Genomic DNA, 16,667 nt, shown 5'->3' with positions numbered 1-16,667 from the left:
CAGACAGTGTCGCGTGTGACAGCTGGGAGAAAAAGCTCAGCGACTTGGAGTCAAGACTTTTGTTTGTGCCCAGGCTCCGCCAGCCACGCCAGCTGCCCACCCCTGCAGGGCTCCTGTTTGCTCACTGGAAGACATGAGAAATGAGTGTCCCAACACAGTCACTGCTCCTGCCCTGCCTGCATTGGTGGCGGGAAATCACTGTGAGAAGAGAAATGTGGCAAATTTCCCACCGCCACAGGCATGGACAATCCCTGGCATCTGCAGTTCCTGAGCTCCTGGGGGTCAGAATTCAAATCTCCACATGGGGCCGGTGCTGTGGCACACTGGGTTAACGCCCTGGCCTGAAGCGCCAGCACTCCATATGGAGCACCGGTTCTAGTCCTGGCTGCTCCACTTCCCATCCAGCTCTCTGCTGTGGCCTGGGAAGGCAGTGGAGGATGCCCCAAGTCCTTGGGCCCCTGCACCTGTGTGGGAGACCTGGAAGAAGCACCTGGCTCCTGGCTTCGGATTGGTGCAGCTCCAGCCATTGCGGCCATCTGGGGAGCGAACCATCGGATGGAAGACCTCTCTCTGCCTCTCCTCTCTCTGTATAACTCCGTCTTTCAAATAAATAAAAAATAAATCTTTACCAAAAAAAAAAAAAAAAAAAAACAATCTCCACAAAGATTCACCTTGTCTCTGAGCATTGTGCTCAAAGCAAGTGCTCAAGGTGGGGTTCAAGACAGGGGCTGCAAAGACGACAGCAGCCTCAGCACGCGGAGGGAGACCCAGGCCTGAGATGTACCTGGCCCGCTGCATAATGGCTTCAGAAGCACAATGGGATGGGATGTTCTACCAGCTGGAAGATGAGAATAATAACCTGCAGAAATATTATATGCCAGGTACCGTGCAGAATTTGTATATACGAGGTGGGGAGACAAGGCCTTTGTGAGCAACTCTTGACTCCTCTGGAATTGAAGTGTTTCCTAGGGGTTGGAGGGGAAAGTGCTCTGGTGGGATGGCACTCAAAGCCCACCTGTCCCTGGATCACCCATCTTCCACCCATCACCCTGGGATCCATGAACAAGCCACTGTGTGGTTTAACCATGCATAACCCCGCTGGTTCAGGACACCCCACTAGACACAAGAGGCAGCTTCTGGAAATTCCTGCCCTTCCCAAATGCCCACTCTGCTTGCTCTCAAAGACACGGCTTCAAAGTCTCACGCGTGGCAAAGTCCTCCCCAGCCACACACACCCCTCCTCATCCAGCTCCAGCCCATCTCGCTTAACACAGCACGTAGCAACAGAACCAGGCACAGTCTGTTTTCTCACCACAGCGTGAAGGTGTGGGAAAGAATACAACCCCAGCTGTGCCCCAGAAGGCCAGCCCCGCGCCCTGGGCTGAGACCTCGCCGACCGGCAAATCACTGACATCTTCCTAAGGGGGCCGCAGCAAAATGAAAAAGGAAGACAGGGAGGGAGGGAGGCAGGCAGTTGAGGAGGAAGAGGAGGGACGGAAGAAGGGAAGGAAAAAACACCAAACTCAGACGCCTTTCTGGTGGCCTGGCCAGCTCTCAGGTCTGGGTTAGAGCACCTACTGTCTACTTGGTACAAACGTGTCTTAGCTTCATCCTCTTGCCAACCTACACACACACACACACACACACTTAGAAAGACACTCTCTCAAAAGACAAAGCCCTTTCTCTATTCTCTCCTAATCTTCCAGCACTGTGCTTTAACAAAAAGGAGACTCCTCACACTCTGGTCAAGGGAACTTTCTTTCTTTAGGGGACCCAAACTATTCAAGTCAACTTGAAATATATGGCACCCCAAAGAGAGAGGTGTACAAGCATAAGACGGCCCATCACAGAAATAAATGCTGACAACAACACAGAATGATCTCTTTACAATGCACCTATCGGGGCCAGCACTGTGGTATAATAGGGTAAGCCTTGGTCTGCAGCACCAGTATCCCATATGGGTGCCAGTTCATGTCCCCGCTGCTCTCTTCCAATCCAGCTCTCTCTTAATGGTCTGGGAAAGCAGTGGAAGATGGCATAGGTTCTTGGGCCCTTACACCCATGTGAGAGACCTTGGAGAAGCTCCTGGTTCCTGCCTTTGGACCAGCCCAGCTCCAGCCGTTGCAGCCATTTGGGGAGTGAACCACTGGGTGGCAGCTCCTCCATCCTCACCAGGAAGAGGTACCTGTGCTCCCTGCACAGGGACTGCAACCCTGGGCCCCAGTGCCAGGCTGCCTGAGGTGTGAGCTGTGCACAGCTCTCACAGCAGCACCCCTGTGGGGAGCAGCACCTCACAGAGTCCAGCCTTGGCATCCACACCCTGTCCGATGTGTGCAGATGGAAGACCTCTCTCACCATGACTGACGAGTCTATCCGTGTACCTTCTTGCCTGCCATTAACCCTCCACTCTCTCCACTGAACACACGCAGTCCATCATGTAATTCTCCTTAATTGTGCAAGTTCCTGGTAATGAAGAAGCAGCCTCAAACATCTTACTTTGAACTTGTTCAAAATAAGGCTTATTACACAAATCTATTCACAATATTTAATCAATACTTATAAGATGCCAGATACAAACAACCCCTGACAACTAGGATAAATTCTTCAAACGGAACACATAATCCCTGGATATGCAAATCTGATTTAGCGTAAAGAACCACATCAAGTCCAAAGGAATACAGGAAGAGCAACAAAACGAAAAGCATCCTCCAGAGAAGGATCTGAGTGGACTGAGAGAGGAAGAAAACCATTTCCAGTGAGGAATTAATGCGATGGCAAAGTAGAAAAGAATTCAGCATCTCTAAGTAAAAATGAATGCAATGATCTTCACATAAAAGATACACTGTAAAAATTAATTAAATTACTGAGGGAACTAATTTACATTTAATCATAGGGAATTAACTATTTTCACTGATGCTTCCTTAAAATTAATTTGATTAAATTGAAATTATTTTAATATTGATTTTAATGCATAAACATAGTAGGACATGAACTGAGTTCCAAGTTCCATCCAATTTGTCAATCGCTAATTAGTGGCAAATTCATCTTATAGCTGACAAATTGGAATCCATAGGCAAGTGGGAAATTAAATAAAGTAGAGTTTTACCAATAAATTATCTGAAGACACAGTACCCTGCTTAGTATTTTATAATGTATATTAAATCACCACATAATTGCCTGGTTGAAATGTCATTACATTTCTTGGAAATAGACACGGGGCTACCCAAATGCCATTATAAACTCTAAAAATCATGCAACTTAGATTAATCCTCAACACAGGTAAGACACTGTAGAAAGCATTTGTAATCTACACCCTGAATGTAAAGCAATGAACGAGGGATGTCACAAAGATGAACAGTGTATATTTCTGTTTATGTACAACCCACAGAATATTCGGGAAGTACACAATCTGTCATGGATTTGCAGAAGGGAATTCTCACTGTGTTTGAAGGCTTGTGGGTGTGGGAGGGCTTTTCGAGGAAAGAGAATGTGGAGTAAGGTTTGAACCAGTCGGAGAAGCGGGCAGATGTGGGTGAGCAGGGATCAGGAGGGAGGGACACGCAACTTTGGGGATGCCAACAGCAGAGAATATCTCTGCTACCATACCCCAGGGCCATGTAATGTAGAATCACAAGGAACAGCCCTTAGAGAACCTTCTAGACAGAGAATCTAAACATAGGGGGAAAGGGCTAGAAAAGGATCAACCCTCTAGAACCGTGGGTCATGTACAACGTGGCTGGAGAGCAAGCCATAGAGAGATGGAGCGTGAGAGACACAGGTGAGGCTGCTTCTCAGCCTACAAGGTGTGCGAGCAAGTCAGATGAGGAACTGCGCTGAGGGCTGATGCTCTGCCAGTCTTAAGGACCACATCCAAGCCAGTGTGCAGTCAACGGCTAAGATGTGCAGTCAAGATTATCAGATGTACCAGTCATCTCCCAAAAGAAAACAAAAATGGCTGACATGAATATGAAAAAGTACCCAAGGTAGCCAATCATCAGAGAAGTGCAGATAGAAGATAACAAAACGTAGTAAGAGGGCTGGTGCCGCGGCTCACTAGGCTAATCCTCCGCCTGTGCCACCGGCACCCCGAGGTTCTAGTCCCGGTTGGGGCGCCAGATTCTGTCCCGGTTGCCCCTCTTCCAGGCCAGCTCTCTGCCGTGGCCCAGGAGTGCAGTGGAGGATGGCCCAAGTGCTTGGGCCCTGCACCCACATGGGAGACCAGGGCGAAGCACATGGCTCCTGGCTTCAGATTGGCACAGCACATCGGCCACAGTGTGCCTGCTGTAGCAGCTATTTGCGGGGTGAACCAACAGAAAAGAAGACCTTTCTGTCTCTCTTTCTCACTGTCTAACTCTGTCTTTCGGAAAAAAAAAAAAAAGGTAATAAGTGTTGCTGTTGGGGAAGATGTGGATAAAAGAAAACATTATTTTAGGTGGGAATGTAAGTGTAGTCATTATGGCAAACAGTACGAAGTTTCTTAATATATTAAAAATGGGAAACCACTGTGAACTAGCAGTCCCAGTAATGAGTGTATGTATTCAGAGAAATTTAAATCTGTCCAAGAGACATCTACATCCCCATGTTTACTGCAGCACTATTTATAATAATAAGAAATGGAACCAACCCAAGTGTCTATCAATTGATGAACAGATAAATGAAATGCAGTATCCATAAATGATGGACTATTACGTAAGAAAAAAAATCCTGTTGTTTATGACTGCATGATGAACCTGGAAGACACTGAGTGAGGTGAAATAAGCCAGACAGAAAAGGACAAACATCACATGATCTCACTCACACAGGGAAGCTAAAAGAGTGGACCCCACAGAAGTAGAGCTCTGGTTACCAGGGGGTGGTTGGTAGGGAGAGCAGGATGTGCAGATGTTAGTCAAAGGACACACAACTACACGTCAACAGAAGCACTTACGTAGGTAAGTGATTGTTTAGGGCAAGGGGGCGAGGGACAGACGGCACCGGGGAAGAGGAGAGAAACAAGGAGCGACTCTTAACGGAGAAGGAGGTCTCTGTGCAGGACGAAAATGTCCCACAGCTGACTGCAACGACAGCTGTGCAACTCTTTAAAAACACTATGGCCCCCTGGGTAAGACACTTTAAATATCTGAATTGTACAATTTGTGGTGTATCTCAACAAATCCTTTTTAAAAAGCCAGAATACAATGTAAGAGCTATACAATATGAGGACCAAGTAACAGAGCAGAGACAGAAGTGAGGCCTTCAGTATTCACCTGACAAATTAAAGAAGTGGCCTCCTTGGTCTGGTTGGCGTCAGCTCCCAAGAGCAGCAAGCACTCCACCATGATGCTGTTGTTCTGGTCACAGGCCCGCTGCAGCATCGCATTCTTAAGCTCATCCTCCATGGCCAACTTTGCAAAGCACTTGCAACAGAGGCTTAGAAACTAACCAGAACAGAAAAGAGCATTAGAGACAGCTAAATGCAAAACCTCTCGATGACAGGCAGACAGCACCGTACCTGCTGATCCTTCTGTTCCGTAATACTGGAAGACATCTGATGGAATATTACTGAATCAAATGAATGGTGGACAAGCAGCTTGGAAAAAGACACTGACAATTCAAGTATTGCTAAGACGGTCCGAAAACCCTGCAAATGAACCAGAAGTCACACTAACATTACGTGAACAGTCATGAGCCTAAAGAATCAGAGTAGTGAAACACGGAAGCTCTGCACGTGCTCTTTCACTCCTGCTGTGTTCAGTTACTTAAGTCCCTGCATTTTTGCTTCTCTACTCTATGCTGTAAGCACTGAAACATTCCTGTGAATGATCTTTCCTCTCTCCCTGTTAAGAAATTTAACAGGAAGGGCCCGTGTCGCAGCACAGCAGGTTAAGCTGCCACTTGCGACACTGGCATCCCATATGGGCAAAGGTTAGGGTGCTGGTTGCTTCGCTTCTGATCCAGCTCCATGCTAATGCGCCTGGGAAAGCAGGAGAAGACAGCCCAGGTACTTGGGCCCTTGCTACCCACATGGGAGGCCCAGAAGACACTCCTAGCTCCTGGCTTAACTCTGTCCGAAGCCCAGCGATTGCACCATCTGGGCACTTCATCAGAGGATGAGAGATCTCTCTGTCTCTCTCTCTGCCTTCATTCCTCCCCGATCCCTCTCTCTCCCTCTCTCTATAACTTTGACATTCAAATAAATAAATAAATAAATAAATAAATCTTTATAAAAGAAAAACAGCAGGTACACAGAGAACAAAATGATGCTAACATCCACTATCAATGCAGGGAAAAACCTACTCCTCCAAAATTGGTTTTCAAAGATCCCTATCTGAAGCCTTGGCTACAGGCTGAAAGCCAGATGTCAGCCCGGATGAGAACCACTGAATTGGGGGGGCTTCTTAAACCACCACCTGCGGCCTCCCGGGGTGTTCACTAGCAGGAAGCGAGCACCAGAAGCAGAGCTGAGATTCGAACCCAGGCTCTCCCAAGCAGAACGCCAGCGTCCCAGTAGCGTCGTAGCCGCCAGTGCAGGCACCTACCCGCCCCTTCTCAGAACCTCAGGCACATCCTGAGAGCCGTCTGGCCTCCGAATTCACAGGATGTTTAAGCAGAGCTTGGGTTTCTGAGTTGAGGATTATTGAGCTTGGGAAAACTCACCAAAGGTATCTTAATGTTTTATCTTTTTACTATTTTAGCTCCTCTAATACAGCATATTCATGAAATCATCTAAAACGTAACATGATTTTGAGCTCAGAAGAGGCCACGTTTCCACAGCTGCTCACTAACACCCATAGCAAAGGTGACTAATGGGTGCAAGCCCGGGGGCCGTGGGCTCCGCGGGCCCAGAGCCACTTCCTGCAAACTCCACTGTGTACCACAGCAAGGCGGGGTGGTGGGGGTGGGAGTGTCCTAGGCCCACAGCTCAAATTATAAACCTCTAAATAAAATATGATGATGGGCCCAACTGAGCCCATGGCTGACAGCTTCCAACCACTACAATAGGGACCCTAAAATTTACGCCATGGTAACAGAGTGCGGCATTGCAACACAAAATCATCTCCTTTCCTTTTTATGAGTTCTGCCTTGGCTCTCAGCCGTCTAGCCTGAGGCATGCTGCACAAAGATTTACAAAATGCCTTGTTTCTGTCAATCTGAGGACGCTGTGTGTTCAGCAGTTTATAATTGAAAAAGCATAATCGCAATTTACTGACAATGTCTGTGTGAAGGTTACAGTGTAGATATTTTCATTCCTGCCCAAAGCTGCCATTTATGAAGATATTTGCTGAGTGTCATTTCCAAAGGATGCCAGCTCCATCATTAGAGGAACCACAACCACGGCAGAAACTCTTACAGAAATGCTTTCTTTCATAAACACACACAAAAAGGAAACAGAACTCATTTCCTAAACTCTCCTGCAATAAGCCTAGCCCAACATCTTGAAATCCTTGTGAAAACGGTTATTATGTTGCTTTTAAATTTTGCCTGATGAAAATGTTCAAAAATACATATTCTCTTCCTGGAAGGAAAAAAAAATCAACAAGCTCAGTCACAAGAAGCAAGCATCCCTTGCCGGCGCCACGGCTCACTAGGCTAATCCTCCGCCTTGTGGCGCCAGCACACCAGGTTCTAGTCCCAGTCGGGGCGCTGGATTCTGTCCCGGTTGCCCCTCTTCCAGGCCAGCTCTCTGCTGTGGCCCGGGAAGGCAGTGGAGGATGGCCCAGTGCTTGGGCCCTGCACCCGCATGGGAGACTAGGAGAAGCACCTGGCTCCTCGTTTTGGATCAGTGTGATGCTCCGGCCACAGCGGCCACTGGGGGGTGAACCAACTTAAAAAGGAAGACCTTTCTCTCTGTCTCTCTCTGTCACTGTCCAATCTGCCTGTCAAAACAAACAAACAAACAAACAAAAAAGAAGCAAGCATCCCACAACAAAACAAGGCAACAAACTGGAATAATTGCAGCTTTTATTTACCTAAACCTTAAGCAAATAAACTCAGCAAATAAGCAATAAACTAGCTGGGAGTCCTTCCACACATTATCTAATAAACATGCTGATTTCAGAAATTTAATAATCGCATGCTGGATCCCCAGAGATTCCATCCAATCTACGAAGCAAATACTATGAAGAGAGCGGCAATGCCCTTGAATGCAAATCGGCAATCATGCCAACTGCTCTGCCCGCGGCGCCGGCCCAGGCCACCCCACTTACTTCCAACTGCACTTCAGCAGCGTCCTTGAACCGCTGCAAGCTGGACACGAGAATTTTCGCCAGCAGATGCCCGGTTCCTGTGCATAAATTTTTCTTTGCAATCAAGCGTCCTACAAGACTTAAACCCAGACACTGAATTTCTAGGAGAATAAGACAAAAATGCACATAAAATTCATTGCTTTACAGCTCAAAACTAGATTTAAAAAAAGAACATTCAAAGACATCCAACCAGCATCCAGTGGTCTGTGAAGATCCAATGCACCGACCTTGGTCATCCGGGTACATGTGCAGCGTGTGCAGCACCGAGTCAACAGCACCCTCCAGCGATAGCACCTCTAGCACATCCGGCACCTGCGTTATCGAAGCCATGACTTTCAATCCACATTTCTGAATCCCAGGATTTCCAACGAACTAAAGTCAAAAGAGGATGGAAGGTTATTTGCTGTTCAGAATGAAGTCTTAATATGCACCTGAGTTAAACCCAGTCAGACTCCAATAAAGCATAAATCGAGGAACCCAAATACAAATCAGTACCCTTTATTCTGTCTTTTACTAACTACTGTAATTGATTATCAAAGGTAAGAGTTAGCAAGCGAACATATCAGGCATGTGCTCAATATTCACAGGCATTTCCTTGCACTTCCATCTCACAAAATCCAAACCAACTCCGCTGCCATCAGAACACGGGTTCGCCAAGGACAGAAGGGTTGAGAAATACCTCCTGAAATCACACTGACTGCAAGTTGGGGGAACAAGAGCATCTCTAATGTCATGGCATCCCCACAGATGTGCCTGCCCCACACGGGCACCCACGGAGCAGGAAGGGCTTTAGATCCAGCCCCTCCAGCCTTTCTCACTGCCACCCTCTCCGTGAGCAGACGTCTGTCGCTTTCCCAGTCCAGTCACTCAGTGCCATCCAGGGGTTCTTGACTTGGTGCTCCCCACCCGCACTGACCCTGCTCCTCAGCCCCTGCTGCCCAGCCTGGCCGTCATCTCTGCCATGAGGTGAACGAGGCCCCGCTCCCTGACCTGTCCTGGTGCTTCTTCCCCATCACTATTTCCACCTGACCAACTCCATCAGGAGTCAAAGTGCATCAGCTTCAAGGTCAAGAAAACTTGGGTTTCAACTGTGTGAGTCTCAGGACTATCTAAAAGGAGGCTGTAACAGTGACCCAGAAGAGGTGAATCGGGGGTTATCCTAGAAATAGAAGCAATCCAGAGCCACACAAAGCAAAGCTGGAGGGACGGCCATGTCTGCCTCAGCTTCCTCGCCAGTGAAACCATCCTGGTCTCACAGGGCCATCAGGAAGATGAGAAAAATCAACTCTGCCCAGGCAGTAAACTGAGTGGTGACCACAGGTCCACAGAGCACACTGTGAGCTGAGCACTCAGGAATGACACTCGAGTTACAGGGAGGGAGACGCTGCTGTACTGGGCGTGCCCGTCCATCAAGTGTCACCTCCTCTTCATTTCTGAACTCACGAACACAGAAGTCCTCACCCAGCACCACCACACTCTCCCCGCCTTCTCTTTCACACATTGAGACTCCTGCCCGACCATTCAGAATTAAAACCACGCAAAGTCATCCACCAGCTTCACGGCCACTTTCTTAACTTCCATGATTCCACCCTCCCCTCACTGTTCTCAAACTTGAACATTCACTGGCCCATCTCCTTGATGATATCATCCTGTAGCTGCAGACTTCACTGAAAACTCTGTTCCTACAGCTCTTCTATTTGTGGTGGGGCTTCATTCACCCACATGGCCCCGAGCCCAACAGCGAGAGCACCAGCAGTCATAATGCCTGTTCCTAGGAAGCACCTGCTGTGTGCAGATACTCCTAAAGGCACATCCTGTACATCAGCTCACTTGGCCCTCAGAAAAGCCCTCTGCTGTAGACATCTGCTGTAGACATACTATAACTCTCTAGGGATTGATAAAAAAAAGTGGGACCAGGACCTTTAGCAGATAACTGAACACCCGAGTTTCAGCCTCTTAAGCTCAAAGTCCATTATTTCTCTCTGCTTGACACCAGCATCTTCAACTCAGGGGTTCAAAGTCAAATGTTTAGAATCTTCTCAAAACAAAAAGTCAGACTGCCATGCATCTGTGTTCAATTAGCAGCGCTATCATTCCTGCTGGCCAGGCAAGCCAGCTTCCCAGGTGCGAACCTGTGGGATCACACACAGCTCTGTGCTTCCAAGGGCCCCACTGCTGCTTTAATGCTGTGCTGTCCCTGGGTTTAAATAAAATTCTCACATAAAAGGCCCTGCACTTTTGTTCTAAACTGGGCCCTTCAGATTACCTAGCCACACCTGATGCAAAGCTCAAGACTTTCCATAGGCTTATTTATGTGTTAACATCACATCAAATCACTATGTATAAAGCACTTATCTCTGTCCTTAACACCTTTACCTCTAAGAAATTCATTTTTTAAAAAAACATTTATTTGGAAGGTGGAGTGATGGAAGGGGGGGCGGGGCAAGGAAACAGAGCTATCTAGCAACTTATTCCCTCAAAATGCCCACAACGGTCTGGCTGGGAAGGTTGAAGCCAGCAGCCAGGAACTCCATCTGGGTCTCCATGTGGGTGGCAGGGGTCCAAGCACTTGGGCCACCTTCTTCTTCTTTTCCAGGCACATCAACAGGGAGCTTGGATCAGAAATAGAGCAGCCAGGACTCCAACTAGCCCTCTATGTGGGATCTGGCACTGCAAGCCAGTGTCTCCTCTAACAAACTTCTAAATCAACTATTGGTCCTTGCTACATTGACCTGCCCTAGTCTCAAACCATTTCAGGTCCAGTTTGATAATCATTAATGACTTCTAACAGGAACTCTAACTCAACTATGCACAAAAAGAAATCAGAGTTTCACAAGATTACCTATGACTGTGCTTAAATAAATTCATTAGAAGAGTGGAGCTAGCTGGTGGTGCAGTGGGCTAAACCATCGCTTGGACACTCACATCCCATATCCAGGGGACAGTTCAAGTCCTGGCTGCTTCACTTCCTATTCAACTCCCTGCTAATGCACCTGGGAAATCAGTGGAGGACGCCCCTGCAACCACATGGGATACCTGGAGGAAACTCGTGGCTCCTGGCTTTGGCCTGGCCCAACTCTGGCTGCTGCAGCCATCTGGGGAGTGAACCAGTCGATGAGAGATCTCTTTCTGTCTCTCTCCCTCTCAACCACTTTTTTAAGATAATATTTATATCTTCAGTTGGGTATTTCATTTTTAAACACAGAAACCTTGAAAACAATATGGTTATTATGTATGCATGACATTATGATACACTCAGGGCTTCCTGAGACTTCCCGCACCTATCTAAAGCACCCCCATGGAAGCAGGACATTTTTTGCATCACTGTTTATGTCAGGATGAAAGTCAATTTACTCATTTCTACTTAGCTGATGTTTTCCAGGTGAAAAACTATGCCCCACATCCTTTCACATGTCTGCCATGAATAACTGACTAGGTTTCTGGAATAAGTGTACTAACTCGCCAGCTCCACGGGAAGCTGCCCACACTGGCCTCTTTGCCAACTACAGGTAACCAGGTTCAAGAAAGAAGAACTATTCGCAGATGCTGTGGGCTTTTGTTTCTTGCTTCCTGTTCTCTTTAAAAATCCCATGTTTGCTCTTGAGAAATGTAAAAAAGGTATGGATTGGTAATCATGAATATGAGTAGATGGGTAATAAATTGTAGTTACCTCCATATCCTCTGAAAAATAAGAGGATTAAGCCAAAAGAGGTCCAACATCAAAAGACTGAGATCCTCTAAGGGAGATAAAGTAATAAAACAGAATTTATGGATATTTAAAGATGCAATTCAAGGAAACATTTCAGGGGAAAAAAAGTTAGATACAGCTAGAATGAGGGCACCATATCCCAGGACTAACACTGAGAGAGATCCCAATTAAGTGGTTGGATTTCAAGATAAAGAATCCTTCAGGGAGCCAAGCAAAAACATCCAAAAACAAACAACAACTACAACGTAAAACAACCCATTTAAAAATAAGAAGCAAATGCAGCTGGTCTCAGACTTCTCCACCCATCTATCAGTACCAGGATACAGAGAGATGATGCCTACAAATACTGACATCTTAACACCAACCATGCCCTCTTTTCAAGTCTAAATATGCAAACAACAATAACAAAAACTCTGAATATTAAAGTATTTAGAAAGGGGCTGGTGCTGTTGCATAGAAGGCTAAGCCTCGGCCTGGGGTGCCAGCAAGCATCCCGTATGGGTGTTCCATCGTGTCCTGACTGCTCCACTTCCAATCCAGCTCCCTGCTAATGCACGTGGGAAAGCAGTGGAAGATGGCGAAGCGGTTGAGCACCCATGTGGGAGACCTGGAAGAAGCTCCTGGCTTCTTGCTTCGCATCAGCTCAGCTCCAGGCATTGCAGCCATCTGGGGAGTGAACCAATGGATGTGAGACCTTTCTGTAGCTCTTGCTGTCGCTGTCTCTCTCTCTCTCTCTCTCTGTCTCTGTAACTCTACCTCTCAAATAAAATCGTTAAAAACATAAAAATAATCTTTTAAAAATAAGTGGGAAATGAAACTTTTTAAAGACATTCAGATTAAGAAAAGAGAAAATAAACCAAAAGCACTTGAGGTGGACACTGATTCTGTGCAGCTGAAGGAGTAAGAGGAAGGCAAGCTGAGGAAACACAGGGTTATGAAGTGGAACGCAAACATTGTATATTCTGCCAATGTCGCAACCCATTAGTATATAAAGAATATAAAAATTACCTAACAGTAGTCAGCAGTGTGTGTGGAAATCAGAACAGTCTGATATTCCCATCTTTTACAGCCAGAATCAAAAGACATCTTCAAATTCAATACCAATAAAATAAATAGGGCATATGCTGTGGCACAGCAGGTGAACCCACCACCCAGGATCCACTGGAGTTCCTGCTGCTCAACTTCCAATCCACCTCCCTGCTAGTGCACCTGGGAAAGCAGCAGAAGACGGCCCAGGTCCCTGGAACCCTGCACCCATGTGGGAGACCCAGATGAAGCTCAGAGTTTTAGGCTGGCCCAGCCCTGGCCCTTGCAGCCATACGGATAGTGAACCAGCAGATGGAAGATCTCTGTCTCTACCCCCACTATTTTTTTTAAGATTTATTTATTTATTTGAAAGTCAGAGTTACACAGAGAGAGGAGAGGCAGAGAGGGGCCGCGGGGGAGGGGGGCATCTTCCATCTGATTCCAATGGTTCACTCCCCAATTGGCTTTAACAGCCAGAGCTGTGTAGATATGAAGTCAGGAGCCAGGAGCTTCCTCCACATCTCCCACGTGGTGCAGAGGCCCGAGGACTTGGGCCATCTTCTACTGCTTTCCCAGACCATAATGGAGGAAGATCAGAAGAGGAACAGCCAGGTCTTGAACCAGCACCCATATGGTATGCCGGCGCTTCAGGCCAGGGTGTTAACCTGCTGTGCCACAGTGCAGGCCCCCGCCCCCTCTTTAACTCTGCCTCTCAAATAAATAAATCTTTTAAAAAAAGATTAACTACCATGTATTGAGTACATTCTATGTTTCAAGCACTATACTGATACTTTTATATGAAATACACCATAAAATCTTTCTAATAATCCTACCAGGAAAATCATTTATTATCTCTATTTTATTCATAATAAAACCAAGATACTACGTAGCTTGTCCAGGACACAGAGTCTGCAGATGGTAGACCCAGATTTTAACCCAGTATTATCCAGACTCCAGGGTCCACAAAGTTAACTATTAAGAAATTTTGTACAGCTGGAGCTATGAAAGCAAACACTACATGATTATAATCTGAAACAAGTGGTGCTACAGTCAGTGACAGGAGTAAGGCTGAGAGGACATTAACAAGTGGGACTGGGGCCAGCTCTGTGGCTCCTGGCTTCAGCCTGCCCCAGCCCCAGCCATTGTGGCCATTTGGGGAGTGAATCAGCAGATGGAAGATCTGTTTCTCTCTTTCTCTAACTCTGATTTTCAAATAAATAAATAAATACTTAAGCCAAAAGGAAAAAACACAGTATCCTCAAATAATTTATAAATAATTATAATATAACTGTGTAACAAATTCACAATCATGGGGCTGGTGTTGTGGCGTAGTGGGTAAAGCTGTTGGCAGTGATACCAGCATCCCATAGGGGTGCCGGTTCAAGTCCCAGTTGCTCCACTGTGGATCCAGCTCCCTGCTAATACTCTTGGAAAGACAACGGAGGATGGCCCACGTCATTGGATCCCAGCAGCCACCTGGAGAGCCAGAAGAGGCTCCAGGCTCCAGGCTCTTGGCTTTGGCCTTGGCCAGCCCAGGGAGTGAACCAGCAAAGGCAAAGTCTCAGTCTCTCTCTGTCTCTCTTTCTCTCTCTCTCTCTCAACTCCACTTTCAGATCAATCAATCAATTTTCAAAAATAAAGGAATGAGCTGGCGCCGCGGCTCAGTAGGCTAATCCTCCGCCTAGCGGCGCCGGCACACCGGGTTCTAGTCCCGGTTGGGGCGCCGGATTCTGTCCCGGTTGCCCCTCTTCCAGGCCAACCCTCTGCTGTGGCCAGGGAGTGCAGTGGAGGATGGCCCAGGTGCTTGGGCCCTGCACCCCATGGGAGACCAGGAAAAGCACCTGGCTCCTGCCATCGGATCAGCGCGGTGCGCCGGCCGCAGCGCGCCGGCCGTGGCGGCCATTGGAGGGTGAACCAACGGCAAAGGAAGACCTTTCTCTCTCTCTCTCTCTCTCACTGTCCACTCTGCCTGTCAAAAAAAAAATAAATAAAGGAATGGTACTATGCTAACTGCACCAGAAAATGTGCAAAGGGTGATGACACAGATGAATGGACACCTGGAGGACACCCTCGTATTCTGGAAAAGTGGAGATTTCTCCACAGTCGCACATTAGGAATCTCGCCTTGTGGGTTTTTAGTTCCTACACAGAATTAGCTACTTTGGAGATAAGATGACGTATCTCTTCAGTGTCTATGGGAGGGCAATGCATTTCAGGACAGACAGCAGCGAGTGGCAGCAGCAGTCCACACACTTCCTAGCAGATGATGAACAGCTCGGATTACTTCTGCAACCTGGACGCTGCAGGCCAAGAGGGGCCCTGCTCATTACATCCAATAATGCCTCACACACTGTAGGTCAGTCGGAGAGAATGTTCCAGAACATGCCCCACCAGCCTACTAAATGTCTGTTCCAGAAATGACACAGCCTCCTTTGGCAATGCCTTGCCCAAAGCTTAACACATGTTGGTGGCCAGTGCCACCTGCAGTGTCAGCATCCCACATGGGCGCCAGTTGGAGTCCTGGCTGCTCCACTTCCAGTCCAGCTCTCTGCTGTGGCCTGAGGAAGCAGGGGAGGATGGTCCAGGTTCTTGGGCCCCAGCACCCGTGTGGGAGACCTGGAGGAAGCTCTTGCTCCTGGCTTCAGATTGGGACAGCTCCAGCCTTTGCAGCCGCCTGGAGAGTGAGCCCACAGATGGAAGACCCCTCCCTTCCGCCCCCCCACCCCCCGCCTCACTGTAACTCTGCCTTTCAAATAACTAGATAAATATAAAAAAACTCATCACACGCTTCAACCTAACCACCAAATAATGACCCAGAATCGAAGCTCTACATCTTTGTCACACAGCACTCGTGATCACCTCGAAGCACTGACTTTGCTGACACCTTTCTCTTCTTCTAAGCAATGTCAATGAGTGTGCTGTCTCTAAGTCTTTGTGTACATGTGCAAGTGCATCTACATTAGCAACGCCTGGAGTGGAGTCACTCATCAGAAGACAAGAGCATTTTCATTTTCATAGATACTGCCACCTTTCTCTTCAACAGAAGTTTCCCTGTTTTGAACTTACTTAGTGGGGGCAGGCATTGTACTACCTGGGATGCTGGCATCCTACATGAGTGCTGGTGCCAGTCCTGGGTTCCCACTTCTGATCCAGCTCCCTGCAAATGCACCTGGGAAAGCAGCAGAAGATGATCCAAGTGCTTGGCCCCTGCAAACCTCTTGGGAGACCCAGATAGAGTCGCAGACTCAGACAGAGTCCCCGACTTGGTTTCAACTTGCCCTACCCTCAGCTATCGTTGCCATTTAGGGACCAGCAGGGGGAGATCTGTCTGTCCCTCTGTCTGTGTTACTCCACATTTCAAATAAGTAATAAATCTGGCCGCAATGGCCAGAGCTGCGCCCATCCAAAGCCAGGAGCCAGGAGCTTCTTTCGGGTCTCCCAATGAGTGCAGGGGCCCCAAGCACTTGGGCCACAGTCTACTGCTTTCCCAGACCACAGCAGGGAGCTGGACTGGAAGAGGAGCAGCCAGGACTAGAACCGGCGCCCATATGGCATGCCAGTGCCGCAAGTGGAGGATTAACCTACCGCACCATAGCACCAGCCCCAGAAGTAATAAATCTTTAAAATAAAATAAAATTACATCAGCGACGACTACCGCTGAGAATTTCTCATATGCACACATGCCTTTTACATTTTATCACCCTCAAA

General features: G+C 47.6%; 1 protein-coding gene across 5 annotated transcripts in view; it reads right to left on the bottom strand.

Annotated features, from left to right (window-relative positions):
- The window catches only part of LRRK2 (leucine rich repeat kinase 2), a 161,976-nt gene that overhangs the window by 98,690 nt on the left and 46,619 nt on the right, over positions 1–16,667 (bottom strand). For all 5 annotated transcript variants that reach the window (XM_070049663.1, XM_070049662.1, XM_070049661.1 and 2 more), the window contains exons 15-18: positions 8,453–8,597; positions 8,187–8,326; positions 5,492–5,620; positions 5,247–5,417 (exon numbers count right to left, since the gene is read on the bottom strand). In XM_070049663.1, the coding sequence (XP_069905764.1) occupies positions 5,247–5,417; positions 5,492–5,620; positions 8,187–8,326; positions 8,453–8,597 (585 nt within the window). The remainder of the gene's footprint in view (positions 1–5,246; positions 5,418–5,491; positions 5,621–8,186; positions 8,327–8,452; positions 8,598–16,667) is intronic.

Source organism: Oryctolagus cuniculus, chromosome 9 (assembly GCF_964237555.1).
Source record: "Oryctolagus cuniculus chromosome 9, mOryCun1.1, whole genome shotgun sequence".
Taxonomy (NCBI): domain Eukaryota; kingdom Metazoa; phylum Chordata; class Mammalia; order Lagomorpha; family Leporidae; genus Oryctolagus; species Oryctolagus cuniculus.
This window is presented reverse-complemented; position numbering and strand designations above follow the sequence as displayed.